The following is a 27841-nucleotide window of genomic DNA, read 5'->3' on the forward strand; positions in this document are numbered from 1 at the left end:
AACCTTCGATCTCAGGCTCCCTCCAACAATGCTACTTAGATATGCATCAAAAAAATCATGCAAGCAACAGCGAAATGGAAATATATGACATCAAATAGTGCAAGTCTTACTAATATCTATCTATCTATATGTATATTTAAAACGTAAAATAAAGTGATATAATATAACAGAGTTTAAGCCTGTTCCTCTCGAAATAAACACATACATTTAGGGCTTGACTTGGCTTGTCACAAATACTAAAAATATGATCAAGTAGAAACAAAGATATTTTTCCCCTTTTGTAATTTAAATGATAAATGTTTTCAATAAAAATAGTTTTTCAGAGCATAAATATTGGAATTTGCTGCCATCTAGTGGACAAAAGCCTCAACAACAGTGTTGGCTTAGACTTGATGCAGTTTGAATTTGTTGATGTCCATTCTAATGTTAAAATGATTGAAGCTATCATAGAAACTGTATGTAATGTCATTTTCTGACAGTATTCTGGACATGCTGCAATGAGCCTTCAGTGGCATGTAATCACAAGGGGTGACACTTTACAATCCTTTTACCAGCAAGCTTATCTTGTGTCACTTTGTGACCAAATCCATGAATGAATACTTGCCAGACTGAAAGGTAGCAATGCCAGTTTGACTCTGAAGCATTCCCTCCACTCAAAAAAGTATCTCTCCATCTCAAACCTTTTTGTTGCAGCAGACACGCACATGCTCTTGCTGTCTAAGTTCTCAGGAGACACAGAAGTAGTTGATCAGTAATACCCTGTGTTTTGGGTCATTACAGTTCTTATTAGTCACAAATGATTATTGAGTGGAAATTTGTTAAAAAAAAGTTTTTGCACACTTATATTGATGCAGTGTTTCACTTTATTCTAAGCTTTCAGTCAGTCAGATCTTCATCAGAGCATACATCATGAGCAATGACTAAAAAATTGAGCATATTTTCCAATTTGCATGTTAAAAACGGGGCAAGGAGTTTCAGTGCTTACTGCCTTTTGAAAACCAAGCAAATTGGTTTGATTTCTTTCGAAAACGTGGTGAAAAAGGATATGACAAGACACTTGGCAAGAAATGTCCGAACAATTTTACCTAAAAATTTGTTTTAAAAACCAGGGGAGGATTATTAGAAAATAATTTGGAAAAAAGGCAAAAATCTCCAGAAAAGTATATTTATAATTATTTCATATTAACATAAAAAAATCTATGATAAAATATATCAAATAAACACACACACACACACACACACACACACAACACACACACACACACACAACACACACACATTTATATATATATAAATTAATGTATTTTAGTTTTTAGCACTTTTTTCAAGTAATTTTTAGTTGTTATTTTTTGTCATTTTCTTTTAACTTTTTCACAAATTCTTTGCTAATTTTTGGGCCGTGTTTTGTTAAATAGCTTCTTGCCTTCCCCCGTGTTTTTGAAAGAAATTAAAACAATTTGCTCAGATTTCAGGTGGTTTAAAAGGCCTCACAATCAACTTCAAACATGCTGGAAAAATATGGTGACTCAGAGAAAACTTCAATCCAGTTAATAACCTCCTGTTTCCAGTAATGTATCTCTAAATGTTGTCAGGCTTCCTGGAACTAGATAACCAAATTAGACGTGACCATGAATAATGTTTTGACTTCTCATTACCCTCCTTCACCCTCCTTTTCTCTATATTTCCAGTCAACATCAATCAGCAATTTCCTTCAGCTGCACCAGCTGAACAACAAATCCAAACTCTTGTTATTTTTATCCAAATGTTTATGCAGCTTGTCACTGAGCTTTGGCCTTGACACTGAAAGTCACAACTCTCATGGAAACACAAATGTAAAACACTCTCATGCACGGATAGTTTACAGAATAACAAGATGAAGTCAGACTGAACAGCAGGGAGTGATCTTGTTATGCGTTTTGTTGTTCAGTCCACAGTACAATGCGAAGCAGTCGTGACACATAAGTATGTGAGCTCAGAATTTCACACACACAGATTAAACATTAAGCCCGGTGGCCCTCAAAGGGAGGAGTCTCTCTGTGGTCAGAATAAATGTTTCAGAGGGTTCATCCCTCTGTGTGGGCCACTGCTGAACACATGGGAAAGAGACACAACATGACATCAAACACAGGTAATACATTCATATTTATATACATTTCCTGATCTTTATTAATTTTCACTAACTAATAAGAGATTAATATCCTCTGTATTGTCCCTTTTCTCTCTCTATTTTATGTTTCTTGTGTTTCCATCAATATTTCTTTTTAAAAAAATATTTATTTTTATCTGATAGGGACAATGCAAATTAAGTCTTTGAAACCTGAACAAACTGGCTTGATTTCTTTCAGAAACATGGGAAGGAGGTGATGAGCAACTTATCAACAAATGGTCCAAAAAATATAAAGAAATTAGTAAAAAAAAAATACAAGAAAGGTACCAAAAAATAAGAAAAAAAGACAATAAAAACAAACACAAACAAAAAAGACAAACAACAAAATGACTCAATAAAGTGCTAATATTTCCTTTCTTTAATAAGTTTTTTTTAATTTAAATTATAAGAGCTATAAATATAGTTGCCTAGTTTTCTGATAATATCTAATAATAATAACCCACAGATCTCTTTGTCATCTTTTACTACTTTTTTTGCAATTAAAGGGACTTTTCTTGCCAAGTTGCTTATTACGTTTTTCCCCATGTTGTCAAAAGAAATCAAACCATTTTCCCCAAGTTTCTGAGGTTGAAATGCTTGTGAAAAGTGTCTGAATGCAGCACAAGATAACTGATGGCGATCCATGTGTTTAAGGGTTAACATAGAAGATGTCAAGGTTACAGTTATGGTGCAAAAGTAGACAAAAATGTAAATATTCACATCAAGTTTTTAAAGAATTACAGCATACAGTTACAGTAAAATATACATGAAGGCAAGTTATCAGGGTTACATACAGTTACAACACTCAACTACAAGACATAATAAAGAAATTAAAAATGCTCACATCTGATTTTGCTTCCACCAGCCTTTAACACTTTGAATCCTATTGTGTTGCATTTAGGATCAACTTTAGATAAGTGTTAACTATTCTCCATGAGTCTGATGAAATACACATTTTTAAATAGATTCATATGGCTGGGTAGTGCTTCCACGACTAAAAAGAAAATTATATTTTATAATTGATTAATTAGACATTCTCATCTCGTCAAGCTCCAGCAGCTTGTTTTTGTGTGGATTAAGAGGACCACAATGCTCCAGGGACACTAAACAGAAGGTTTATGGTCAGGAAAAGCAAACAGTGACCCATTAGCTGCACTGAAGTGCCTGTGGTATGAGCTATTCAGGAGAGGAGCTGCTCAGACGTGACGTGATATGTGGATTTCATGTGGGAGCAGAGAGTTTGTTTCATTGTTGTATGTTTTTTTTCTATTTGACACTGCGTCAGAGAAACAAGGACTCCGTGTCACTGATATGGTGAACCTCACAGATAGTGCAGAAGGGGTTTAGTGAAGGAGTGGCCAAACTTTTTTGATTGTGGGCCATTTAGTAAAAAATATAAGGAGTCGTGGGTCAAACAAGAGTAAAATGAATAGTTTTCAACCACTGACATGGCAAGAAAAGCAGTTTCTTTAGACCAGAAAAGCCCATTTACTATGGAAAACTATTTTTCTATAAAAAAAATACTATATAACACTACTGGATAGTTTAACATTTGACATTATATTAGGTTATTGGTGTGACCTTGTTACAAAAAATATTTCTCCATCATCTCCATCATTGTTTATGTCTTACTATAGTAAATGTATTTAGATCTAGTGTTCAAATTAAGAAAACAGTGGCTGGGCTTGTAGTTGTTCAAGATGACTGACATCATGTTATTCCAGGTCTCAGGAAGAACGGCCCGCTGGCCAACCGCGGCCTGCTGCCTGTTTTTTAATGGACTGCAGGTCATAGTTTCGTGTCAGTGTAGCCTCCTGAGAACCAGGATGATAAAAGTTTAAATATTTTATTTATTTATTTATTTATTTACGTCATTTGATATATGAAACATAATTTCTAATATATATAATTATTATTTTGACATGCCCCTTTTAATGGACATTGGATAAATCTTTTTCACAAAATATACATTTGATTACAGTCACCTATGCAGAACATTTATATTATAATATTAAATTCACTTTAAGAAATGAAATATTAAAGGTATTGAGCATTTATTTAACTGGTTATACATATTGTGTGTTCTAATCCTTAAGTATGGAAAATGGTTGAAAATAAAAAAGAAGCAAGTCCCACTGTCCCCAACAAAGGACATGGGGAAAGAATCTGTATTTTGAAAGGCTTAAAATTAATGTTAATAATAAAATATAATAATATATATACAAGGTATAAAGGTAGATTTAGTTTCACATTTAGTTTTCATTAAATTAATTAAATTAAAGTTGATCCTTAATCCTACTACATCTAATAAATAAAATAAAAACAATAATTAAATATAGTTAAGACTCTCATAAATAAAAAAACATCCATATGATGAAAAGAAAGTATAAAAAAGTTATCATTTTTTTCTTTCACTATCATAAATCCCCCTTTTTGCAAAGACAATAGATGTGCTCTATTATCTCTATATGTTACATCACTAGAGAGTCCAGGATGTCCTTTGTACAGTACACCGGGACCCAAATAGAATGCACGCATGATGTAATGTCCCCCACAGAGGACAAATATAAATTACTGTGTCTCAGAGGGGTAGACATTTTTGTATTCCTCCTAACTGCCCAGAAGCAGATGGGAAACCAGAAATGTATACACTTATTTATTTCTACTGAATCTTGAGTTACACTGGATATATAGGCTCAGCAAATATACAAGCCCCTTTAACAGTTTTATGGAATAAGCGAAGTCAATAAATGCAACATTGAGATAGAAGTGATTATCTGGAGACATATGAGATTATTCCATGAGATGAGTGCATTAACAGCAGGTTTTCTTAGATTAACTCTGTTCTCAGGCTGTTTCACACAGTCTAAGTACAGTTCAGAGTACCACCATGAGATATGGCAATTTACCAAAGAGTGCTTCGCAGATAAATACATGCCATCAGTTATTACCTCTCTGAAGCAGAAAGGCCAACCAACATTATCATATAGATTGCCGTGAGGGTTATAATCATCATCAGTCATGAACCTGAGAGCAGAGAGGGAGTACAGCGGCCTCAGCTGCACACTCACATCCCCATAATCTAGATCTGAGAGCAAAGTTGCTTTAACGATCTTCTTTCGACAGCTCAGAGAGTATAAGTCAATGCATTTTTCTGGGCAGCACTACTCCCATAAAATGCCTCATTCTGCCAACAGATTTTTTATCCATTTGATGTGATGAAATTTGGAAGATCTAGAAGATTTACCTTAAGATTAAATCTTTTTTTCCCATCCAAGCGGGCAGAGTGCTGACTTGGAAATATATGGCTCTACTAGCGGAAGTCTCTGGTGCATTTAACGTATAGTATACCCAACTAACAAGTCCTACAAAATTCATCAGCATTTCAGCACCCACGGTTCACTCCTCTTGAAGTTAATGGGTTTTTTAATGGGTTTTTGGTCAGATGTCTGAAATAAGGTTTGTTAAGCTTAAAAGACTGTCATGTTTTGTTCTATGACATATATTTGAAGCTTTTGAGAGTCATTAAAGAACTGCTTGCTGAAAAATGGCTAAGTAGGACTACAGAACGTCACTACGCTGAGCCACACTGAACGCGGCTTTACAGCCTTGCTGTGGTTGTAAACATTAATCATGCGACCATAGTTTTTGTTTGTTTATAGCCTCACATTAGCTTTTTACTTCTGGCAATTGCATTTAGGCCCCAAATATCCTAAAGATGGCGTTCATTTGTGAAGATTATCTTTCTAAACAATATGAATGAGTATCATAAACGTTATTTTCTGTTGTGATCAGAAATCTTATGGAAAAATCCCTTAGGCTTTTTGACAAGGGAACTGGGCCGATGCTAGCTTCCACGACGGCTTACAGAAAAACGTCATCCCTAGGGCACTCCATAGGCCGCCATGGGCCCAATGATGTGGAAGCAATGTTGATCATCTGGGTAATTTTTTACATGGCAGTTGAACGTTTTTGGCAGCTTTTATGGGAATAAATGGAGCTCTGTTTCCAATGCTGGAGGCACTCCAACATACCTGTTTTTACCTGCTCACGGCTCATTCTAAGGTAACAAAAACACTATATTTTCAGGAGATTATACACTTAAGGAAATTCAAATATTCTATTATTCTTCATTTCTGCCAATATATCCCCATAAACTCTCCACACCGGACCCTTAACTCTATTTTTCTCTGACAAAATATCTGTATTTCAGTTGTCATGATGCAATAATCCAATTGGAAACACAGGATGACTTATGTAAAAAGTGCCGACAGACCATTAAAGTGCCAGGTTTCCATTCTATATTGGTGTGATATTAACTGGACATTCGCACCTATAAGGTTTTTAATGTGCTTTGATTCCCTCCCCTTTCAGAGAGGGCAAAGACTAGAGATAATTACATGAGGTTAAACCCTGTTTTATGGCACCTCAGCTGAAAGTTAAAGTCTGTAGATATGTAATCGAAGGCTCAAAACCGAGTCTTACAGTTCAGCTGAAGACTCCCAGTTTAGTGGACAGAACCACGCAGACGTTCACAGAGCTGTAAGTTCAAATTAATACATCGTTATGCGACTGACAGTTAACAATCATGTCTGATTTGTGTTGCTATGCTGCAGACTTTTGAGTTAAAATGTGAGGGTGTGTGGTGTCAGTGGTGATTGAAAATGAATATATTAACTGTGCCACACTTATTTAATATTTACAGAAATGTATAAAAATTTTGTGCTGCTATTAAATTCACATATTATCTGTTTTTCAAGGTTTGGTGGAAATCCTAGGAATGAATGAGTAAGTCTATGTTTTTTCTCCAATGTTCATACATTTTGAAATTGGCTCATTTTTTCAGAGTCAGTTCAAACTTACACATTTACACTAAAAACTGAGAGAATAATGACAAGATGATCCTTCACAGCATAGATCAGAGTTAGACATTCAGCCTAAAAACAGAATTCATTTGCATATCAATTACTCACCGTTGAATTCATGAGCTAAATTTTCTTTTTCTGGCAAAAAGATGAACATGCATCATGAATTTAAGTTAACAGGGTCTACATTCAATAACAACAAAAAACTAAATCAAAACATCTGTTTACAAACTCTCACAGCTCGTGCTGTATAATCTCATTTATCCAGTACCTCCCAAACACATTTTTGATGAAACTGATAAAAAAACAAAACAAAAAAATGGTCAGTACAGTACACACATGCACACTCTCAAAGCATGCAACTCTTAGGCGGAAGTGTTCTTTTTTTTATTATTATTTTTGGAAATACATGTATTTAAGGAAGTACTGAGCACACGAATGGATTAATAAGATTTAGTTTTCACTGCATGAGTAGTGTGAGAGTTTGTAAAAGATATTTTTATACAGTTTAGTTGTTAATCGTGATCTCCAATGACCTCAATTCATGAAAAAGTTTTGCCTTTTTAGGATTCTCAGTTCACCACAGAGGTATTTCCTCCACAAATGCAACATAACATGGCGTGAGTATTTGATATTCAAATGGTCATTTTACGGGTGAAGTACTCTTTTAAGACTTTGGGCCCAAGATAAGGCATGCTGTTCACTGATAAGTGTTGCTGTAGAGGTGATAACAGGTGAGGTTGTGTAACGAACCTGAAATTGTAATGAGCTATAATTATAACTGATCCAGTAAAATATAGAAAACCAAATACGTCATTCATAATTCATCTCATCAGAGATTTAAAGGGTCATAACAGAAGGAAAATCACATGCTTTCTTATTTTGGTTTTTCCCTGTGCCTACCACTTTATGAAATTTAATAGTCAATAGTTTGCAGTCTAACTAAGTCAAATGTGTCTCATTTCTCCTTTTGCAGGAAATTTACATTTAATCCTAAAGAGGGAATAGACAACCCAGTGATGGCGATCACAGACGATGCAGGTATCTTTCATAGCCAACACATTTTCAATACCATAAAATAGAGCCTTTTACATTCTTTTAATACACAACATAAAGTTGCCGCATTGATACCGAACAAAGAGAGAGAAGGAAAAATAATAATAAAGATATCAATAAAAAATAAATACCAAAAAAATACTCCTCTTTTGTTGATACATGGTATTCTATAGAAAATTGAGTATATTAATTTCAATAAATAAATAAATTAATAATAATAAATTAATTAATAATTACCATTTTTATTTGGGAATTTGCAGGGCATTATTTGCCAAGCTGCTCATTGTCTTTTTCTTCATGTTTTCAAAAGAAATTAAACCAATTTTCTGAATGCATCAAAAGAAAAATGCTGCAGATACAGATGGTTATGGCGTATAAAAGGGGGGCTTAACCAAGGCACCCTTCTTCTGATAAAGCTTTATTATAAAGGCTAGTTTATGGTGGAAGAGAAAAAAATAAAGCCAACATGTTTCGACCAAAAAGGGCCTTCATCAGGGCATGAACCAGACAGACGTACTACATCTCTATCTAACCTGAAGTTAACCTAAGGTAATGGCGTGTATTTGTAGATTTATTATGTGCATGCACACTTGTAAATTGTTACTCTGCTCTCAGAAGGTATAACAGCACTTTTTTGTCTCTCCCTGGCTCAGACTCAGTGTCGACACCCAGCCCACGTCTGTGTGCCCTTAAACGCGAGGAAGGGGAGTCCTATGGCTTCCATCTGCGGGTGGAGAGGGGGTGCCAGGGTCACATAATCAGAAATGTGGTGTCAGGAGGGGTGGGGGCGTGCAGTGGCCTTCAAGATGGAGACAGGCTTCTGGAAGTCAACAACTGCTATGTTGATGACATCCCTCACCCTGAGGTAAGATGAGCGTCCTACATTATAAAATGGACTGACGCCTCTTCAAAGGACTGATACTTAGTGGATCTGTTTCCCCTTTTTCTGAATCAGGTGGCTAGGATGATAAAGCTAAGTGGAAACCAGTTGTGTTTACTGGTGTTGGATGGTGAGAAGTATGAGCAGGCCGTGTCCCGAGGTCAAGACCTCCGAAGTTTAGTCAGCGCACACAAGGTAGAAGACTGCAAACCACCCAGACTCTGTCACATCACCAAGAATCCGACCTCGGGTCTGGGCATCAACTTCACACCCTTGGAAGGTAACACCACTCCTGGTAACAACAACAAGTCCAAGGTTCAAGATTAGACGTTTAACAGAGGGGCGTTGAGTTGATGTCTGTGCAGAGGTATTCAGTCGCTCCTCCTGTTTCTGCTCCGTAGGAGGGAAAGGTCGCTTCTCAGTGAGCGTGGTTCCAGGAGGTGCGGCTGAAAAGGCCGGGGTGTGTAAGGGAGATCACCTGGTGTGGATGGACGGAGCATCAGTGTCCAATCTCACACACTCTGCACTCAGCAGGATGGTGCGTAGTCAGCCTCTTTTTATCAAAAAAGCAAAGTCACAACTCTTCTGCTGTATATTCACATTGCAATATTGACAATCCAGTGGCCACAACAAAATGCTGGCATTGTACATTTCTGCAAACCGCAAATAATTTACATTTGCATGATCCATGAACATCATATCAAAAATTCTTAAGTGAAATCATTTAGAAACTTCAAGTTGACTTTGTCATCGGAAGGTGAGAGGACAGCAAATGTTGTGTCACCTGTTAGATAACCTGTGTAGTTGTGTTTAAGCGAGTCACTGCTGTGCATCCAACTGCTTTTTAGGCTTTGGGTGTTTTGTAGTGACTTGTCAAAGCCTTTCAAGCAGATTTTTAGACTCCATATGTTTGCGTTTTGTAGCAGCCTGTCATTTTTGCAGCAGCTTTTTAGGCTCCAAAGATGACTGTTTATAGAAACACATCTGTGTTTTTCCAGGAGCTTTTTCAATGCTCCAAATGTGGGTGTTACGTAGTGACCTGTGTGCATTTTTTCGGCAGCTTTTTAGGCTCCAAATGTGTGTTTTGTGGCCACCTGTCAATGTCTTTCCAGCTGCTTTTTAGGCTCAAAACAAGGGTGTTTTGCAGCAACCCAGTGACTGTTTATCACTGAGACGTCACTGCTTTTTCCGCTTTCAATTTTAAGCCAGAACATGATGTTTTCCTAACCACAAAATAGTGATTTTTGTGCCTAATCCTAACCAAACATTAACCACAGTGTTCAACGTATCCACTTCATAATAACATGCAAATGTAAAGTATCGGTGGTTTGCAGAAACGTACAATGCCAACTTTTTTTCTGCAGAAATAGATTGCAGTTATTATCTATCAGTAACAAATTACATTTTGCTGTAGATGAAGAAATGTGGCAATCACATCACCATCCTCGTGATTGACAGTGAGAGTGAGAAGAGCTACATGCGACAGAAAAAGCCCATTCTGCCTGCCATGGCTGTCCCACATAACCTGCCCCACAGAACCAGAAAACTCCACCTGGTGGCAGGACCTGACGGCTACGGCTTCCTTCTGCGGCTGGAGAAGTTGCCATCAGGACGCACATGTGAGAGGACGAAAAGAGTCCAAAAATCACTCACAGGTGTTTAAAGACTTTAGTGCTCCATGTAAATATTACTGTATTTTTGAATAATAGTTCATGTTCTGCGTGAGATGGACAGCGGCAGTCCAGCAGAGAAGGCGGGTATGAAGGACGGAGAGCTGCTGCTGGAGGTCAACGGGGAGTCAGTGGAGTCACTGACGCATGAGGAGATTGTGGACAGAGTGAGACAGAGTGGACAACAGATGTCCCTCACCACTATCACTCTGCAGGGGCTGGAGTTTTACACCCAGGTGGGCATCACTTACCAGATACACGTCTTTTCCAAAATACAGTTTGTGTATAACTCCACATGGCCATCAGCCATGTCTGGATATATTATGTTTTTGGGGTTTTGAGTCACTAATGGAGTGGAGTAAATCCACACCCAACCGCATTATTTTAGCCATGCTCCGGGAAATTTCCATTAGTACGATTTCAGTTTTACATGTTTACGTGTATTTTAAAAGTCCAATTTTAGTTAGACTAACACAATAATTTGACTTTTTTTAGCATCATGTAAATGTACTGAGTGTGAACCTGCATCTGTCTCATTCTCATGGATGGAATATCTCAACAACACTGATTAGAACTGATTAGATTTTGGTGGTTAAAGGTCAAAGATCAAGGTCGCTGTGACCTCATTAAATATGTTTAGGCCATAAGACAAGAATTTATGCGCTAATCATGACAAAATTTCAGACAAATGTCTAACGAATAGAATGATGAAGCGGTTACATGTTTTATCACTTTGACATCATAATGTTCTGGAAATAAAACTTTCTGGACTTTGTTCAACTTAATAACTCAGGAACAGAGAGAGGAGACATTTTGTTGGATAGTTTAGGTCTTGAAACTGTGCTGACTGTATAATATTCTGTGCTGGCGGGTGGAAGACGTGTGTGAAGTATGTTTTCACAGATGATTGTTAACTGTAACTGCGTCCTATAATTCTATATACTTTATATAATACTTTAAATATATCTGATGGTGCTCACTGTAACTTGGTCCAAGCCAAACAAACAAAAAATAGTTGCGTTTGTATCTTTTAAGAGCAAAAAACCTAAACTTTAGAAATCTATTTGGAAGTCGTATCTAAACATAATTCAGAAAAAAAAATCAGTGCTTACGTTTTTATCTGCGGTTTTGTTTCTGCAGTTGGGTCTCTCCCCTCTTCTCTTCTGTGAAGATGCTGCTGAGAGAGAAAAGGAGAGCAGCACGTTAACATCTGCAGCAAGGTGCTCAACACTAAAAGAACCTGATGGCTCGTGCAAGCCCAGACACTGCTCTCTCCAAAAAGGCCCTTTGGGGTTTGGCTTTAACCTGGGCTGCGTCCCAAAGTATCCTGGGACCTTCATCAGCCAGGTAGGGAAGAAATACTGCATTGCATTGACATTACTGAGGCAGAAATAACCAGACGAGAGCAGAATATTTTTTAATTTATAATTTTGTTGTCAAATGTGATATTCGATTGTGCTTTTTTTCTGTTTAGGTGGCTTTTGGGGGCTCTGGTCAGAGTGCAGGATTACTTGTGGGTGATGTGGTGATGGAAGTCAATGGACAAAATGTGGAGGAGAAGTATCTGGAGGATGTGATTATGCTTGTGAAGGAGGGAGGACATTTTCTTTCTTTGGTAGTCATGGATAAGACTGGCTACAACAAGATGAAGCAGTGTGACACACCTACTAATGATATCACTAACAATGAGGTAAAAAACCTTATATCCTCTACATACTCTGTTAATACATTTATCAGTTAATCAGTGACCACAGTATGTCTCTTTATTCGTCAGCAGGAGGAAGATAACTATGAGATATCATCTTTGTGAGTGACAAAGATGCCCTCATAATTCTGAAGATTGTACCCCATCCGATGTGTCCAAACTGAGCTGAACAAGAAAATACTTACCTGTTATCATCATTTTATTGGACAATATTGCCTTAATTTAATCCCAGGGTTTCACAAATGAATCCAAAACATGAAACAGGTAAATAAGCTTATAATGAAGTTAAGTTATGCAAAACACAAACAAATGTGGTGATGTGTATTTGAGTATGATATAAAAATGTCCTTCAGTACTGTATTATTTACATCCAATGATGGACGTTTAGCCAACAATCGACACAACATGGTCTCAATCAGCTAAAATACAGAAAAAATACTCCACTTCTTAAAGGACTACTATTATATTATATTATTATAAATGAAACCACGTTTGAAAACACATTTTAGAATCTAGAAAGTTACCATTTAAAAGAAAATTATCAGCAATAATGTGAAGTACTGGTGATGAATGGGGAAAAAAACTGGTATTATCATATTTTATTTAAAAGTGTTAATTGTATCGTTGTAGGAGAGTGCAGAGGGTTATGTGTATGTGTTTTATGTGTGCATGTTTATTGAGAATTTTCCTGACAAAGAATCTAATGGCACAGAAAAAAATCTTTGTTATGTGTGCAATGTTTTCTTTTACTTGTAAAACGTATGTTTCTGGATTTTCACCAAACAATAACATGTTGAACTCCAAAAATGACATTGGCTTACACAAACAGATAAAAGGCCCATATGGAAATGACTGAAAGCATGTAAAGATGTTGTGACTGTCGATTAAATTCAAACATTCTAACAAACACGTGCAAAGGTGAAAATTGTTGAGTGAATGTCCAAAAACATAAAGTATCTTTGGTTGGTGTTATTGCAGAATGATGATGCAGACAGAAATAGATTACCTTGATGAGAACTTGATGTGATCCAGATTCATTTAGGTGTTTTATGCTGAGCCATGTTTAGTTTGGGGTTACAGTAAGAACTGTGTGTTCCTGCACCTGTGCTCAAAGTGACTTCCCCTCCACCATGACCTCAAAACAAGTAATTAATATCACCTGTGTCCAGTTTTAACCTTTCAGACTATACACACGCTACCATCTAGTGGTCTGAAATGTGTAGTCTCTCAATACAATCCACAGCAATAAGCATTACAAAAATGTAAACACACACACCAAATGGCTCCTAAAATAGAAGTTTCAAGAAAGATATAAGCCTGGTGAAGTGTTTCTGCAATATTTATGTAAAAGAAGATTTTTATTTTATGTTCTGACCAAATATAAGTCCAATTTATCATGACATCTTTTGGGATCAACTTTGTCATTTGTGGTCTTGTAAGCTTTTCTAGACACAGAATGAATCCAGAATACATCTGGTAAGTTAGCACAAATGTTGTTGTTTTTTAATTTTTATTTTTTATGGCAAAATCCTAAATTACACAAAGTATATATTGATTTTTGGGGAATATCACTATTTCAAAATCAGATTAGAATAGGTTTCTTTTTTATTTTGTTTGTTTTTCTGATGGAAGCATGTGTCGCATATGATGTGTCCAAGGAATTTCAAAATGCAACAATAATTTATATTTTCACAGTTTTGGGCTTTGATAAATAGTGTAATTTTAGTGTTTTTTAAAGGAAACATACCTTCTAAACCTGCATGTTTTCTTTTAAAAATCAGCAGTGAAATAATACAAAATACAGCTAAGCCAAATAAAAAAAACACAAGTCCCTCCCCAGTGTGTTGCAGTAATTAAATTAATAAATTAATTAAATTGTAACCAGTTAATGACTGAGAAAAAAAGCAATTTTAGTACAGTTACTAATCAAAATGTTGGTGAAAACAAAGAGGTTACATATGGAAAAAAAAGTATATGTATATATATATATATATATATATATATATATATATATATATATATATATATATATATATATATATATATATATATATATATATATATATATATATTTCTTTTCTTTTCCAGTAAAAAACTTTATAAGTTGAGTAAAACATTCATTCTGTTGCTTTACATCTTTTACAGATATTAAGAAACCAGATATGTAACTGACCTAACGTGACCTAATATATTATAAAAGAAACATCCAAACACTGCTCCCCACAGCTGAAATTTTTTTGACATGCCTCCCCCTTTTTGCACCACCCCCTCCTCTCATAAATAACCAACAGTCCCTTATACAAAGCACGCGTTTCTGTACAGGCAGTTTTGTGGTCAGCCGCCGTCGGGGGTCCTTCTGCTGGAGGTGACATTCAGTGGGCTAGCGCAGTTAGCATCGACACACGCTTCAACATGGCACAGGCGGTGCAAAAACTGGTCGCTAAAGTACCATCTCTGATCGGCTGTAAGTTATTTTATTGCGTTATTAATCCTGATAGCTATGCGATAATGGAGGGCTGAATTGCACGTAATATAATCTTTATTGACAAGACGTCGCTAGGTCGACCCGGCTAGCTAACGTAACATCCACTTCATTCAAAAAATGAAGTAACGTTATTAAGCTGATATTATTATACGCCGAATACACCACGTCTAAATTTTAGATTTTACTTTCTTAGTAAATATGTTTTGATGCTGCTAGCTAGCTTGTATTGTTTACTATGCACAAGTCATACAGCTAAGTGGCTAAAGCTAACAATAATCTCAAAGGTAGCAGTTAGCCGCAGCGGCGGATAGTTGCACCAGACTGACTGCGCTTTTCTTCTCTCGTAGCGGCTGTCAGCTACTCCAAACCTCGGCTACAGACCTTCTGGTACTATGCTCGTGTTGAACTCGTGCCCCCTTCACCTGCCGAGATCCCCAAGGCCATCGCCGGGGCCGCAGATGTCCTCAAGGCTCTCCAGTCAGGACGTCTCGGTCAACTCACAGTCAGGGTGGGTGTGTTATTGACAGATATTGTGTCTTTGTGGTCGGTTAAAATATATATGAAGTATTTGTTATCAAAGGTTGTGGTGATATGCCATGTTATTTTAAAAAGCCCAAATAAAAGCATCTAATGTGAAATTGTCATTTTGTTTGTGCCATGCTGATTTTAGACCTTATTCTCAAGCATTAATCTAATAGACTCGAGTTAACAGGACACACTAGATTGTGGTTTTTAGTGTAAAAGACAAAATATCGAAGTGGATACTTTCTAAAGTCCTGATTGAAAAGGAGACACCTTGAAAACTAAGGCCTACCTTTACTAGAAGACTTTTAAAGACTGAAATCTGACCCCCTCTCACATCTTGACCTCTTTTAAATCACGTCTTAAAATCCATTTTATAAACTTTTTTTTATGTGATGTCTATTTTAATACATCTTTTTTAGTTTCTTTTTATTCTTTATCTTATTTTATTTTGTATTGATCAGGTTTAATTATATTATTACTACTATTATTTCCGCTGCTTATATTCTTTGAATTGTATCTTGTATTGACTCTTATTGGTTGTCACTGTTAGTTATGTTTTGCAATTGTTTCTATATTTTGTCTGGCCGTATTTCAGCATAATTGTTTGGCTCTTATGGTTATTTTGCCTCGGCAAGAATCCCAAACTCTGTCTTTAGATAATAATACATTTATTTAAATATCACTTTTAAAAACAATGTTTGTGACAAATAGTTTTTCGGTAGTGGTACAACTAGGAGGTCTTGTCAAATGGCACTCTTAAATGTTAGGGTCATTCGTCCACCAGTTTCTCCTTCCACTGTCCAAAACATGTACTTACCTATGAGATGATTTGAGTTTTCAACTTTCTTTTTGCTTTGAATTATCATAGTTAAACAAAACAAGTGGGTGTACACAATGTACCATGATATACTCTGGGTTAAGAGGCCAAAAGTAGGTGATATTATGGAATCAGAATACCCGAATAACTTTAGTAGTGATCACTGTCAGTGACAAAGGAAGTGTGAGAATTTAACTGTCAAAATTAAGATGTGAAACATTTCATAAAATTTTAATGGTAATTGTAGAAGCAGAGTAGGGATTTCCGGCACAAACTCTTCTACTTCTGAGGTGCTCGAAGACGGAAAAAATTTAAAAAGGTAAACCTACAGCAACACTGGTAGTATACAGAAAAACTTAAAAAGTGAGACCTAACAATAAAGTTGTTCTCTATACTACAGTTGCTTCTTGAGTTTCACCTCTTGAAGTTCTCATGGCAAAGGACGCAAAACATTAGGGACGGTAAAATGCCTTTAAATTTCAGAACCCAGCAAATTGTTGAATCATTGCATGCTTAAATACCACTAAAACAGCGAGTCTGTCTATGCTTTACAAAACAAAAACATGATTTAATCAATCCACAATGAAAACAGAGAAACTAAAATTGTCATTTTTGGCAAATAACAATTCACTTGATACATTTTCTCTAATAGCAAATCTATTTTTTTGTTTTGTCACAGGATATGGCAAGGAACGGCCTGGTGGCCACTGAAGTGTTGATGTGGTTCTACATCGGAGAGTGCATCGGCAAAGGGGGCATCGTCGGCTACGCTGTCTGAAATTTGGACTGTCATGCTTTGTTTTTTTCTTTTAGGCATCATATGCTCAACTTCCTGCAAGAATTCTGGGAACCAATAAACAGATATCTATTGTTATTGAAATACTCTTGTTTTCAGGCTCCTTGATTTCTATATAAGGAAATGATAAAAAAGTCAGAGGTGCTTTTTTCACCTGTGACACTTCTATCCAGTAGATTTAACAAGTGTTTTTGTCAAAATTAATATGCAATGGGATTGTTATTTAAAGGTAAAAAAAATACCTGGTTTTCTCGCCAGACCAATTTTAAATGGCCCTTGGCTTGTATTTCAAAATATAATTTATAATCAACACAATGTTTTATCAAGCAAGATCACTTCACTTTTTTCATTTTCCCAATAATAGCAAGACAAGACCGTTTGTTGACATGCACCAAGTAAGAACTGTGAAAGAACAGAAAAAACCATGAACAAGCAAACGAAAAATGAGCCAGAAACAAATATTTCCTTAGGTAGGTAGCTGACATTGCAACAGCAAAGAAGACAAGTTGAATTCTTTTTCTAATTTGAAGATGAACCAGCTGCATTTGTATCATTTGCAGGTGATTATTAACAATAATAAACCATGAGATAAAAGAAACAGCTGGCCACCCGGTATTTTAACAATATATCTTAAAAAGATTGGGAACCACTGCTGTAACTAACCAAGGGAGGGAGCTGTTAATCATTGTTCAAGTTATGTCAGTGCTGTAATTTGTTTCAGAGCAGGTGGTTTGGTTATTCACAAATACATGATTATAAATGGTTAACATGTGTTAACGTGTTAAATACTTTTAAGATCAAATACATTTTATATCTCTGTTTATACAGGTACTATTTTTTTCAACCCTCTTTAAAGCACAGACAATGAAAGAAAAGTAGCCATATCTTCTTATTTAAATCCATACCTATAATTTTTAAGGGAATATGACCTTTAATTTGAAAATACAGATAAAACACTATCTGGTTCTTTTGATGTTGAAATGGATATATAATCTCAAAACACAAAATTCCATTAATTTAGCTCTTTATTTAGAACCGTCAATGAATAATTTTGTTAAAAAACAAGTCATTTCTTGATATGAATTATACTCTGGTTGTCCAATATATATGTAAACATACATACAATTAAATAAGGGTTAGTTCAAGTGAAAATAAAGCTGTGAGGACTCTCAGCAACTGGTGTGACAACTATCAGATAATATCAGAACATGCCAGTGAGATATGTTGTTGAAAATGTGTAAATAATATCTGTTAATGCACCAACATGCTTGTTTTTGTGTTACTCATGCTGATCATTAGGGTGCAATATATTTTAAATTAATTTAACATGAATAAAAGTCCTCATATATAAGAAAATGTACCTCAGGTTATCTCGGGTTACATTCATTTTTAATTACATTATTACTTGAGATATATCATGTCCCTTATGCTTCCATGGAAACCTTTAACATTAAGAGGTTCAGCCCAAGGAGACTGACATGTTATAATATTATCCAGCAGTTATGATCAGATGCTTAAATATAACACTTTATATTGTACTTGTGTGATTATGTATTTCAATAATATCTCTGAAAACTATCATGAAAATGTGATTTGACATCAATGCAAGATGTAAAATGTGATATGTAACGTTAAAAAAAGAAAGGATGCACACTTTAGGGAGGAACATTTTTCTTCAAAAATATAACTTCATTAATGTTGGTTTGCAAAAATATATATTTCCAAAAGCATGGCTGCATATTATGAGAAACATGTGGAGGATATTTGAATGAAAGCTCAAACATAGGTGCTCACTTCACGTTGCAGATCTTGACTGAGGTTCCAACTCCGAAGCCTGGATAGAGAGGCTCGACGAATTTGGTCTCGAACCTGTGCAGGAGGGTCATGGTGTTGCCTATGCTGTAAAACGCCAGCACGCCTGCAGTGTGGTCCAGGTACACGCCTATTCTGGGGGAGTGGGGGCCGCTGACGGCTTTGTCCACCCGGTTGTGCCAGGCAGAGTAACCGGTGTCAGAGCAGAGCAGACTCCAGGATTTGTCGTTGTAGCCGAGCAGACACAGCGACCCTTTGCCCTTCCGGCTGATGCTCTTGTAGGCCACGCCGATGGAGAACTCCCCGCTCCACTCGATCTCCCAGTAGAAGCGGCCTCCAGACAACGCCTCACGGCAAAGCACCTGGGCGAAGCTGTCGAACCGCTCTGTGCTGTCACTGTAGGGCTGCAGCTCCCGAGTGCGTATGACTTTTCTGCTGCTTTCAGAGATGTACAGCTCCTTGTAGGCCGTGTTAGAGTCCATTTTCAGCTGGCAGAAGTCTGGAGAAGAAGAAGTGATTCGTTTTCATATAACTGCCAACAACACCTCACCTCTGTCTAAAGCTCAGTGTACACTGTGTGATTTTGGGCTGTCCCAGGAGACAGATAATTATGACTTTATTTACATTGCAACCTTTAAAAACAGTTGTTTACAAAGTGCTTGGACAGACAAAGCAAAGGCAGGAACTCTGGGAATAATAAAATAAACATTAGCAAACAGAAAACGGTCGATAAAACTCAAACAAAAAGGCAAGAACAAAATGCGTACACAAAAGGTAAACAAGAATAAAGCAAATAAAAGTGATATCCCTATCTATCTATCTATCTATCTATCTATCTATCTATCTATCTATCTATCTATCTATCTATCTATCTATCTATCTATCTATCTATCTATCTATCTATCTATCTATCGTGAGTTCAATTGTCATATTTCAGGTACATTGCATACTTACATTTCACAAAGTCCGCTCTGCTCTTTGGCTCTGGAGGAGGAGCGTTGTCCACCACCTCTTTGCCTGCACATGAAGAAGCACCGTGTTCGGTCAACGTGAACTGCACACACCCACATGCCTGTAATTCTTTTGTGCATGGGATTTTTTGAAGTGTTTGTAACTCTATGATGCAATCACTTTGTGAGTTTTCTTCTTACAAGTCATGGCGACTACGTCATCACCCTCAACAATAATTAGCCTCCCGCAGTTTGACATTGCCATATAGGACGTGGCAGCACTCACCTCTGCTCCGTCTGTCCAATGTTCGACTTTCTGTGGTGTACACCGGAACTTCATTTACTATAAGACAGGACAAATTTATATTTAGCAATTTTAGTTCATTTGCATTTTCTGCCCATCATGTAGAAGCGTTTCTGCAGCTGAGGTCACACCTGACTTAGAGATCCTCAGCAGCTCCTCTCTGCCAAACTCCTCCAGACGATCCTTGATCTCAGCCACGGCTTTCCTGACAGCCCCGAAGGAGAAGTCAGGGTTCACCGCCACTTTAGGTATGAAGCTGTCGTCGGTGGGGGTGCAGAGGTAGTTGAAGTTCTGACAGGAAAGGAAAAGCGTTGTGAACTTCATAAGTAACAGAAAGAGTTGAAAACATTTATCGCCTCTGGCTCTCATCAGCATCGATGTGACACAACACCTGGGTGAATGTGCTAATTTTAGTCCATTTTACCAGGGAGATGCAATGATGCACCACCACTGATTACTGTCCGTTTCCTCCTCTGCAGTGCGAAAACATCAATCCAAATAAGTGTGCACCAAGAGAGATTGAATAAGTTAGTAAAGTCTTAAGAGAAGTGACCACCATAAAGTGTTCACTGGTGTCTGTCCATGCTGCTTTCCACTATTTGCTGGCTTGTCCGTGATATCGGATGTAACACGCCAAAAGAAATAAACAAAAAAAACAAAACAAAACAAAAGAAACACACACAAAGGAAGGCACACTTGTCTGCTGCAGAGCCATGTACACAGCTCTACTGTACTTGCAATAAGAAAGCAGTTTATAACCTATTTTTCCATGCGAACATGCACTAATTTTGGTGGAAAAGGGGTATGTTTGACACTCAGTGACGACTAATTTGAAAAAATGTTCGAGTGCTGCTTGGATGGAGATGGACACAATTATTGGCTGAGGTGACAAAGAGCTGCAGAAGTTACTGATAGTCAAGCCGGAAAAGGGCAAAAATGAGTGTCCATCACGGTTAATTGGAGCCAATCAGAGCTGGAGCTGATAAATATCTGTTACTACTGCAGAGCCATTTCACGAAAGACAAAAGCCAGATGTCAGTAAGTGTTAGTGGGTTCTTTTGTTACCTGCAAAAAGTGGATGTGGTCCTCAGTGCTGTACAGCTGCTTGAGGCCAGACTCCTTTTTCTTCAGTTCATCGATCTCCTGCTCCAGTCTCTCGATCAAAGCCTCGGCCTGGTTGAAAGCAGCCTTCTCGTTGATACCGATCAGCTTGGTGACCTCTGACCTCATTCTCTCAATGGAGCGGATCATGTCCTCAAACATCTTCTGGCTCTCCACCATGGCTCTCTGGGCTGAGTTCTGCACAGATAATGCATAGTGTCAGCGTTTTACAGAAGACACAAACAAACAACGTCTTTTTTTGCGTACGTAAAATTAATGATATTTACCTTTAATGAATCCACAGCAGTCTTCAGTTCCTCCAGCTCCTTCACTCTCTCCTGGCATTTCTGTCTGATCTCAGCTTGGGAGATTCCCAAGAGTTTCTGCAAAATAAAAGCACACAACACACCCATCTGTTCCACTGTTTTGTTAAGCGCGCACTCCCACGCTGACCGGCCTCCTTTAATTTATTATGTTAAGAATCATAAAAGTTGCATTAAATCAGATTTAGTTGAACGTCATGCTGTTTTATTGTACGACACATAAAGACCCATAATTTGTTGGTTCAGTAAAAAAAAATCTTTCTCATCAAGGAATATCTGGGGAGGCCCTTCGGCATGTCTAATAAACCCGGCTCAAAGAATCTTCTTAATACGGCCAGCTTTTATCTCAGAGGGAGACGGGGGGAAAAATCTGTAGTGGAATTCTGGCCATGTTAGGAATGTGAATCTACCGCTGCTTGACTTTTAAAGAGATGTTTCAAGGTGCACGCAGCACTGACACGCCAAATAGTGCGCTTCTAATTCAGCTTTTACTCAAGCCCACCAACCCATTCTTCAAGATAAGCTTGAGGAATGTGGGGAATCTAGGAGGGGGGGAGTGAACAAGAGAGGGGGGAGGGGAGAGAGCGGGAGTGAGATGTGTGAGACTCAGGTTGTAAATCTTTGGATGAGAGAAACCAGACTCCCCGTGTTGTAAGGAAAACTGAATTATTACTTCATCATGCCCTAAAAACTGCTTTAGCTCGTACCTCTGCCATAAAAACTCTTAAATTACGCATGCATAAAAACTGGAATTGCTCCGATTTAAAGACAGTATCTGCTGACGCTCTTATCTTCTGTACATCCTTTAACAAGCCATGTGATTGTGAGTCATTTCATTGTGGTGATAGGTGTTCAAGGCCTTGCCTCCCTGACATTCCAGTACCATTACAAACCCACTCCCACAGGTGGGAACCGATGCAGCAAAAGGAAGTTTCTGTGTATTATTCCCACAGCTGGAACACCACATTCTCTGAGCTTTCAGAGGCTATACGACACTCCCACCCCCGGTGTTCACACAGCTAATCAGAGAGCTGGATTTTGTTTTGGCGGTGAAGGCCTGCCAGTTCAGCTGATAGCATGAAATGGGTCAAAGTACAAGCGCCAGGCGTAGTGCAGGGGCAGAAGTTGGAAAAAACACTGCGTTTGTTTGAACTCAAAATACTCCAGTGACTATATGTTCTAATGTATCGAGGATGTGCCTCTTCCTTAACATTTATCTGTCTTTAAAGGAGACAACAACAGTTGAATTAAGAGAGTTTCTAAAGAGGTTTAACAACACAAGACAAGACGTTTCCACTTGTAGCCTTTATGTGGGTCGTCCTGATTCTACAATCTGGGTCTTACAGCACAATAAAGTCTATATGCTATCTGATATATCTCATGCATCAAAGATGTGTCTGATTCTTAAAGTTTAACTGTCTTTAGAAACTCTCTTAATTCAACTGTTATCTCTTTTAAATAGGTCAAAACTTGAGCAACACAAGTCAAAATCAATGTTTTTCCACTTGTGGCCCTCATCGGGGTCATCCTGATATTACAGTAAAGTTGTTCTATATACTAAAGTAGGAAAAAAACCCTGTTTATTTTAACTCAAAATACTCTACTACTACTCTAATTTCTGCCTGTAAAACATGTTGAATTAGGAGAGTTTCTAAAGAGGCCAAAACTAGAGGAACATAAGACAAGCGATTCTGCTTGTGGGCTTCATCAGAATGATGTAGATCTTACAATCTTATAATACTGTTAGTCGATGTACTACATTGGAAAAAAACACCCTGATTGTTTTAACACTACGCGCATCAAAGATATGCATGTTTCTTAAAATTTGACTATTTTAAGAATCTCTCTTAATTCAACTGTTTCTTAAGAGTTCAAAACTCCAGCAACTCAAGACAAGATCAACGTTTTTCCACTTGTGGCCTTCATCAGGGTCATCCTGATCTTAAATCTGAAAAACACCCTGTTTGTTTTAACTCAAAATACTCCAGTGACTATATAATCTCATGTATAATCAATGTGCCTCTTTATTAAACTTTAATTGTCTTGAGAAACTCTCAACTTTAATCTATTTTAAAGAGGTCAAAACTTTAGCAACATAAGACAAAATCAATGTGTTTTTTCTTGTGGCCTTCATCAGGGTCATCCTGCTTGAAGTTGAATTAGAGAGTTTCTGAAGAGGTCAAAACTCCAGCAACACAAGAAAAGATAAACACGTTTCCGTTTGTGGCCTTTATCTCGGTAATTCTGATCGTACAATCTTGGTCTTACAATAAAGTTGTTCTACATGCTACAATGAGAAAAAAACTCTGTTTGAACTCAAAATACTCCAGGGGCTACATAATCTAAAGCATCAAGGATGTGCCTGTTTCCTAAAGTTTAATTATCTTTAGAAACTCCCTTAAATCAACAGTAATCTCTTTTAAAGAGGTCAAAACTTGAGCAACACAAGAAAAGTCAAACACACTTCCGATTGTGGCCTTTATCTAAGTAATTCTGATCTTACAATCTCGGTTCTAGATGCTACAATGGGAAAAAAACATCCTGTTTGTTTTATAACAAATCACAATACTCCATTGACTAAATAATCTAATGTTTCAAGAATGTACCTTTTTTAAAAAGTTCATTTGTCTCTCAAAGAGATATCAGATAATAATAGAGTTTCTGAAGAGGTCAAGCAGGACAAGATCAACACGTTTCCACTTGTGGTCTTCATTGGGGTCATTCTGATCTTCTATCTCACAATAAAGTTGTTCTATATAGGAAAATATGGGAAAAACACCCTGTTTGTTTCTACTCAAAATGCTGCGATGACTATATAATCCAGCGTATCAAGGATGTGCCTGTTTTCTTGACATTTACAAAATAGACAACAGCTGAATTAAGAAGGTTTCTACAAAGGTCAAAACTTTAGCAACACAAGACAAGATCAGCGTGTTTCCACTTGTTTCATCGGGGTAATCCTGATCTTACAATCTTGGTCTTAGATTAAAGTTGTTTTATATGCTTCAACGAGAAAAACACCCCGTTTTAAGTCAAAATACTCCATTGACTCTAGAATCTAATGTATCAAGGATCCGACTGTTTTTAGACGTTTATGTTTCTGTAAAAAATGTTAAAGTTGAATTAGGAGAGTGACAATGACTACAAAATCTAATGTATCAAGGATGTACCTGTTTATTGCAGTTTATCTGTCTTTAAAAGAGATAACAGCTGGAAAAAGAGTTTCTAAAGATGCAGAGCAACTCAAGATAAGATCGTGTTTCAACTTGTAGCCTTCATTTAGGGTCATCCTGATCTTACAACCTTACAATAAAGTTGTTCTATATGCTACAATGGGAAAACACCCTGTTTGTTTGAATTTAACATACTGCGTTGACTATAGAATCCCATGTGTCACGGCTGTGCCTCGATGTTTATCTTTCTGTTGAATTAGAATAGTTTCTGAAGAAGTCGAGCAACTCAAGACAAGATGAACGTGTTTCTGCTTTTGGCTTTCATCAGGGTCATCCTGATCTTACAATTAGGTTGTTCTACATGATAAATCTAATCTTTAATCTAATGTATCGTGGATGTGCTTGTTTTAAATGTTTATATGTCTACAAAACATGCTGAAGTTGATTTAGGGGAGTTTCAGAAGAGTTCAAAACTCCAGAAACACAGGACAAGATCATCGTGTCTCTGATTATGGCCTTCATCTAGGTCATTCTGATCTTACAATCTTGGTGTTACAATAAAGTTGTTCTACATGCAACATTGGGTGACTTTATAATCAAATGACAGTACTATCTAATGTATCAAGGATGTGCGTGTTTTTAAAAGTTTATCTGTCTTTAAAAGAGATTACAGTTGCATCTGGAAAGTTTCTAATGAGGTCCAGCAACACATCTTACATCTTACAAACTACAATATGAAAAACACCATGTTTTTTTTAAACTCAAATTATTACAGTGAACAAATAATCTTGTGTATCAAAGATCAAGTTTATCAGTGTAAAACATGTTAAAGTTGAATTCGGGGAGTTTCTGAAGAGGTCAAAACTCTAGCAACAAAAGACAAGATCAATGTGTTTTCACTTTTGCCTTCATCAGGGTCATCCTGATCACGCAATCTTACAATAAAGTTGTTCTATATGCTGCAAGTATTGCTGGAGTTTTGACCTCTTTTCCCTCTCAAAGTACCTTGGAAGAAGGTGGAGTTTTGCAGGAAACCCCACCTCTGCCTCTACAGCTCGTGGTTTCTTTCAAGTAGTTCTGACATGAGAAGTTTTTCACTATTACTACAGTATTCCTGATGCTATAACTTACTGTTCCCATTCTTTTGAGTATTTCATCTATGAAAAGGATCGTTTAAAAGAGACAGGAGGACTCCTTACCTGTTTCTCGCCCCGCTCTGCCTCAGCAGAGACCATGTCATGGCCCCTGTGCTCACTGACTGTGCAGATAGCGCAGATACACATCTGGTCTGTTCGACAGAAGAGCTCCAGGGACTTCTGGTGCTGCGGGCAGATCTTCCTGTCCAGGTTTGGCAGCACCTCCACCAGCTTGTGCCGTTTGAAAGTGGCTGATTCGTAGTGCGGCTTCAGGTGCTTCTCGCAGTAGGATGCCAGACAGTTAAGACAGGACTTCAACGCTTTTAATTTCTTCCCAGAGCAGAAGTCACAGGGGACGTCGCTCGGCCCAGCATAGATGTTCCCCTGGGATGTACTGAGGTTGAGGTTCAGACCGCTCTTCTTGATCTTCTCAGCCACCATGCTGAGAGTGGCGTTGGGCCGCAGCACTGGCCTCTGGGTGAATGTGATCTTACACTGGGGACAAATATAAATCCCTGTGTAGTCAGCCTCGTTCCAGTAGCCGCTGATGCAGTCCATGCAGAAGCTGTGGCCACAGGGGATCGCCACGGGGTCCCTCAGGAGGTTCACACACAGGGAGCAGCTGAAATAATCTGGAGAACTGAGATCAGCCATTGTGATGGGCTCAGTCAGACCTGCAGAAACAGACAGAGAATGGCAGGAGCAGATAGAGTCCGTCGAGTGCGCCTGGGAGCCCGCCCTCAAGAGTGTGGTACAGCCTGCCAGAGACAGGACCTACTTGTATTTCTGAATTCCAGAGGTTATTGATTGAAAGCAGACAAGGCCCTCCCCCTGTGCTGTGAGTATATCGAGCCCTGCCCAGTTCAGATAAGCAGGTTGAGCAAGCAGGGAGAGGGAGAGAGAGGGAGAGGGCGTAGACAGAACAGGAGAGAGAGCACAGAGTGAAAGACCGCGAATGAATGAAAAGTAAAAAGCACACAAAGTGACAGCGAATGTGCCAGAAAAAAAAGCCTTCCTCACAGCTTCCTTTATTCTGAAATTTCTCATGTGGCTCATCTGCGGGCAAGTTGTGCGCACACTTCTCGGCAGCTGCGTTTCCACCTATTGTTGTCAGACAGAATCGCCATTGTCTCAAACCGGTTATAGTCTGACAAACATAAATGCAGCCTAAAGTACTTTAGGAATTTCAGGGACCACCCAATAAACAAACAGAGGCTTGAGCAGAGTTTCAAAGTAATTTCAAACATCAGGGATGTTTATCACCAAAAACTTTAAAAGTTTAACTTGCTGCAGGCAGTTTGTAGCAGAGCTGCCAGACTTCAGAGCTGCAGTATTTACACTGCGTCCAGTCGGACCAGTCTGGGTGCTTTCACGCGTCAGATGGTAAGTGTCGATGTCAAGAGACACAACACTGAGAAACGGAAACGCACATGCACAAGTGCGTGTGCACAACATTCCTGTCCGGTCCAGGTGTGTTGCTGTAGTGCATGTTTTGCATATTTGCAAGACTAATCACAAGTCATGTAAAATTTTTGCATTCATAAAAACCTGAAAAAGTCTCATAGTGCAAGGGGGAAAACTTCAAAGGAGACTGACTTAGTCTGCAGTATTAAAGTGTCTGCTGACATAATAGCCTCTAATTTGCATTTCAACATGGTCTAGTTTACTGGTTTCTACCAATAATAATGTTAATAATTTTTCTGCCATTATTTGGGGTCAAAAATTAATGTCAACTACTGCTTTAAAAGAGCTCTGTCTTAAAATTAAAGTTTTTTAAATGTATTTTGCATTTCTTGCTTGTTGCAAAATCAGGTAGCAAAAAGAGTCAATTACAGGTTGTTAAAAGTACACTGGCTGCACCTTAAATTCATATCTTGCATTACTTCATACACTCGGCAGTTTCGCCTTTCCATGTTTGGTCAGGTTTCTGATAAGCCAGTTTTCCTTCCTTCCTGCAGAGTAAAGGGAGCGCTCTGTGCTTACAGATTAACTACCTGTTAGTGGTGAGCAGCCCTGCAAAGGGACAGACGCCTGAACATGGTTTCGATTTTTTTTGAGAGTTGTTATCAAGCGCTAAATCAACAACAACTATTTTAA

The 27841-nt window shown here is 37.7% G+C and overlaps 3 protein-coding genes and 1 long non-coding RNA gene across 7 annotated transcripts; 2 read left to right on the forward strand and 2 right to left on the reverse strand.

Moving 5' to 3' along the window:
• The first annotated feature begins 2010 nt into the window (after window positions 1-2010).
• pdzd3b (PDZ domain containing 3b) lies at window positions 2011-13335 on the forward strand. 4 transcript variants are annotated; one of them, XM_042500036.1, is made up of 11 exons: window positions 2011-2128; window positions 6907-6934; window positions 7988-8052; window positions 8721-8932; window positions 9023-9227; window positions 9349-9485; window positions 10362-10566; window positions 10657-10853; window positions 11758-11964; window positions 12092-12307; window positions 12392-13335. In XM_042500036.1, exons 1-11 carry the CDS (start codon window positions 2050-2052, stop codon window positions 12425-12427), a joined length of 1587 nt encoding a protein of 528 aa, XP_042355970.1. In that variant the 5' UTR covers window positions 2011-2049; the 3' UTR covers window positions 12428-13335. The 4 variants fall into 4 exon arrangements, with proteins under 4 accessions (XP_042355970.1, XP_042355971.1, XP_042355973.1 ...); XM_042500037.1 differs by having other exon boundaries at window positions 12395-13335; XM_042500039.1 differs by lacking the exon at window positions 6907-6934.
• LOC121953095 lies at window positions 9295-13396 on the reverse strand. The gene is made up of 3 exons (XR_006106478.1): window positions 13329-13396; window positions 11730-11794; window positions 9295-9425 (listed from the first exon to the last, which is right to left on the reverse strand). It is a non-coding gene; the product is annotated as an uncharacterized LOC121953095 (long non-coding RNA).
• A 1258-nt stretch (window positions 13397-14654) lies between these two features.
• Window positions 14655-17029, forward strand: atp5l (ATP synthase, H+ transporting, mitochondrial F0 complex, subunit g). Its single transcript, XM_042498904.1, has 3 exons — window positions 14655-14786; window positions 15155-15315; window positions 16829-17029. Exons 1-3 carry the CDS (start codon window positions 14735-14737, stop codon window positions 16925-16927), a joined length of 312 nt encoding a protein of 103 aa, XP_042354838.1. The 5' UTR covers window positions 14655-14734; the 3' UTR covers window positions 16928-17029.
• Window positions 17030-17952: 923 nt separating this feature from the next.
• Window positions 17953-26843, reverse strand: ftr82 (finTRIM family, member 82). The gene is made up of 7 exons (XM_042498902.1): window positions 25808-26843; window positions 21400-21495; window positions 21077-21310; window positions 20143-20302; window positions 19994-20050; window positions 19712-19774; window positions 17953-19256 (listed from the first exon to the last, which is right to left on the reverse strand). The coding sequence occupies exons 1-7, from the start codon at window positions 26396-26398 to the stop codon at window positions 18736-18738; spliced, it is 1722 nt and encodes a 573-aa protein (XP_042354836.1). The 5' UTR covers window positions 26399-26843; the 3' UTR covers window positions 17953-18735.
• Window positions 26844-27841: the final 998 nt, after the last annotated feature.

The sequence above is a fragment of the Plectropomus leopardus genome, chromosome 13 (assembly GCF_008729295.1).
Source record: "Plectropomus leopardus isolate mb chromosome 13, YSFRI_Pleo_2.0, whole genome shotgun sequence".
NCBI classification, from domain to species: domain Eukaryota; kingdom Metazoa; phylum Chordata; class Actinopteri; order Perciformes; family Serranidae; genus Plectropomus; species Plectropomus leopardus.

Excerpts from the sequence above, each read along its gene's own strand:
- atp5l (XM_042498904.1), top strand. The coding sequence starts at position 14,735 with ATGGCACAGGCGGTGCAAAAACTGGTCGCTAAAGTACCATCTCTGATC. Across the intron at positions 14,787-15,154 it reads AGTACCATCTCTGATCGGCT|CGGCTGTCAGCTACTCCAAA; the intron begins GTAAGTTATTTT and ends CTTCTCTCGTAG. Across the intron at positions 15,316-16,828 it reads TCGGTCAACTCACAGTCAGG|GATATGGCAAGGAACGGCCT; the intron begins GTGGGTGTGTTA and ends GTTTTGTCACAG.
- ftr82 (XM_042498902.1), bottom strand. The coding sequence starts at position 26,398 with ATGGCTGATCTCAGTTCTCCAGATTATTTCAGCTGCTCCCTGTGTGTG. Across the intron at positions 20,303-21,076 it reads ACCACATCCACTTTTTGCAG|AACTTCAACTACCTCTGCAC; the intron begins GTAACAAAAGAA and ends CTTTCCTGTCAG. Across the intron at positions 19,257-19,711 it reads CAGAGCGGACTTTGTGAAAT|ACTTCTGCCAGCTGAAAATG; the intron begins GTAAGTATGCAA and ends CTTCTTCTCCAG.
- pdzd3b (XM_042500036.1), top strand. The coding sequence starts at position 2,050 with ATGTTTCAGAGGGTTCATCCCTCTGTGTGGGCCACTGCTGAACACATG. Across the intron at positions 6,935-7,987 it reads GAAATCCTAGGAATGAATGA|GAAATTTACATTTAATCCTA; the intron begins GTAAGTCTATGT and ends CTCCTTTTGCAG. Across the intron at positions 9,228-9,348 it reads CAACTTCACACCCTTGGAAG|GAGGGAAAGGTCGCTTCTCA; the intron begins GTAACACCACTC and ends TCTGCTCCGTAG.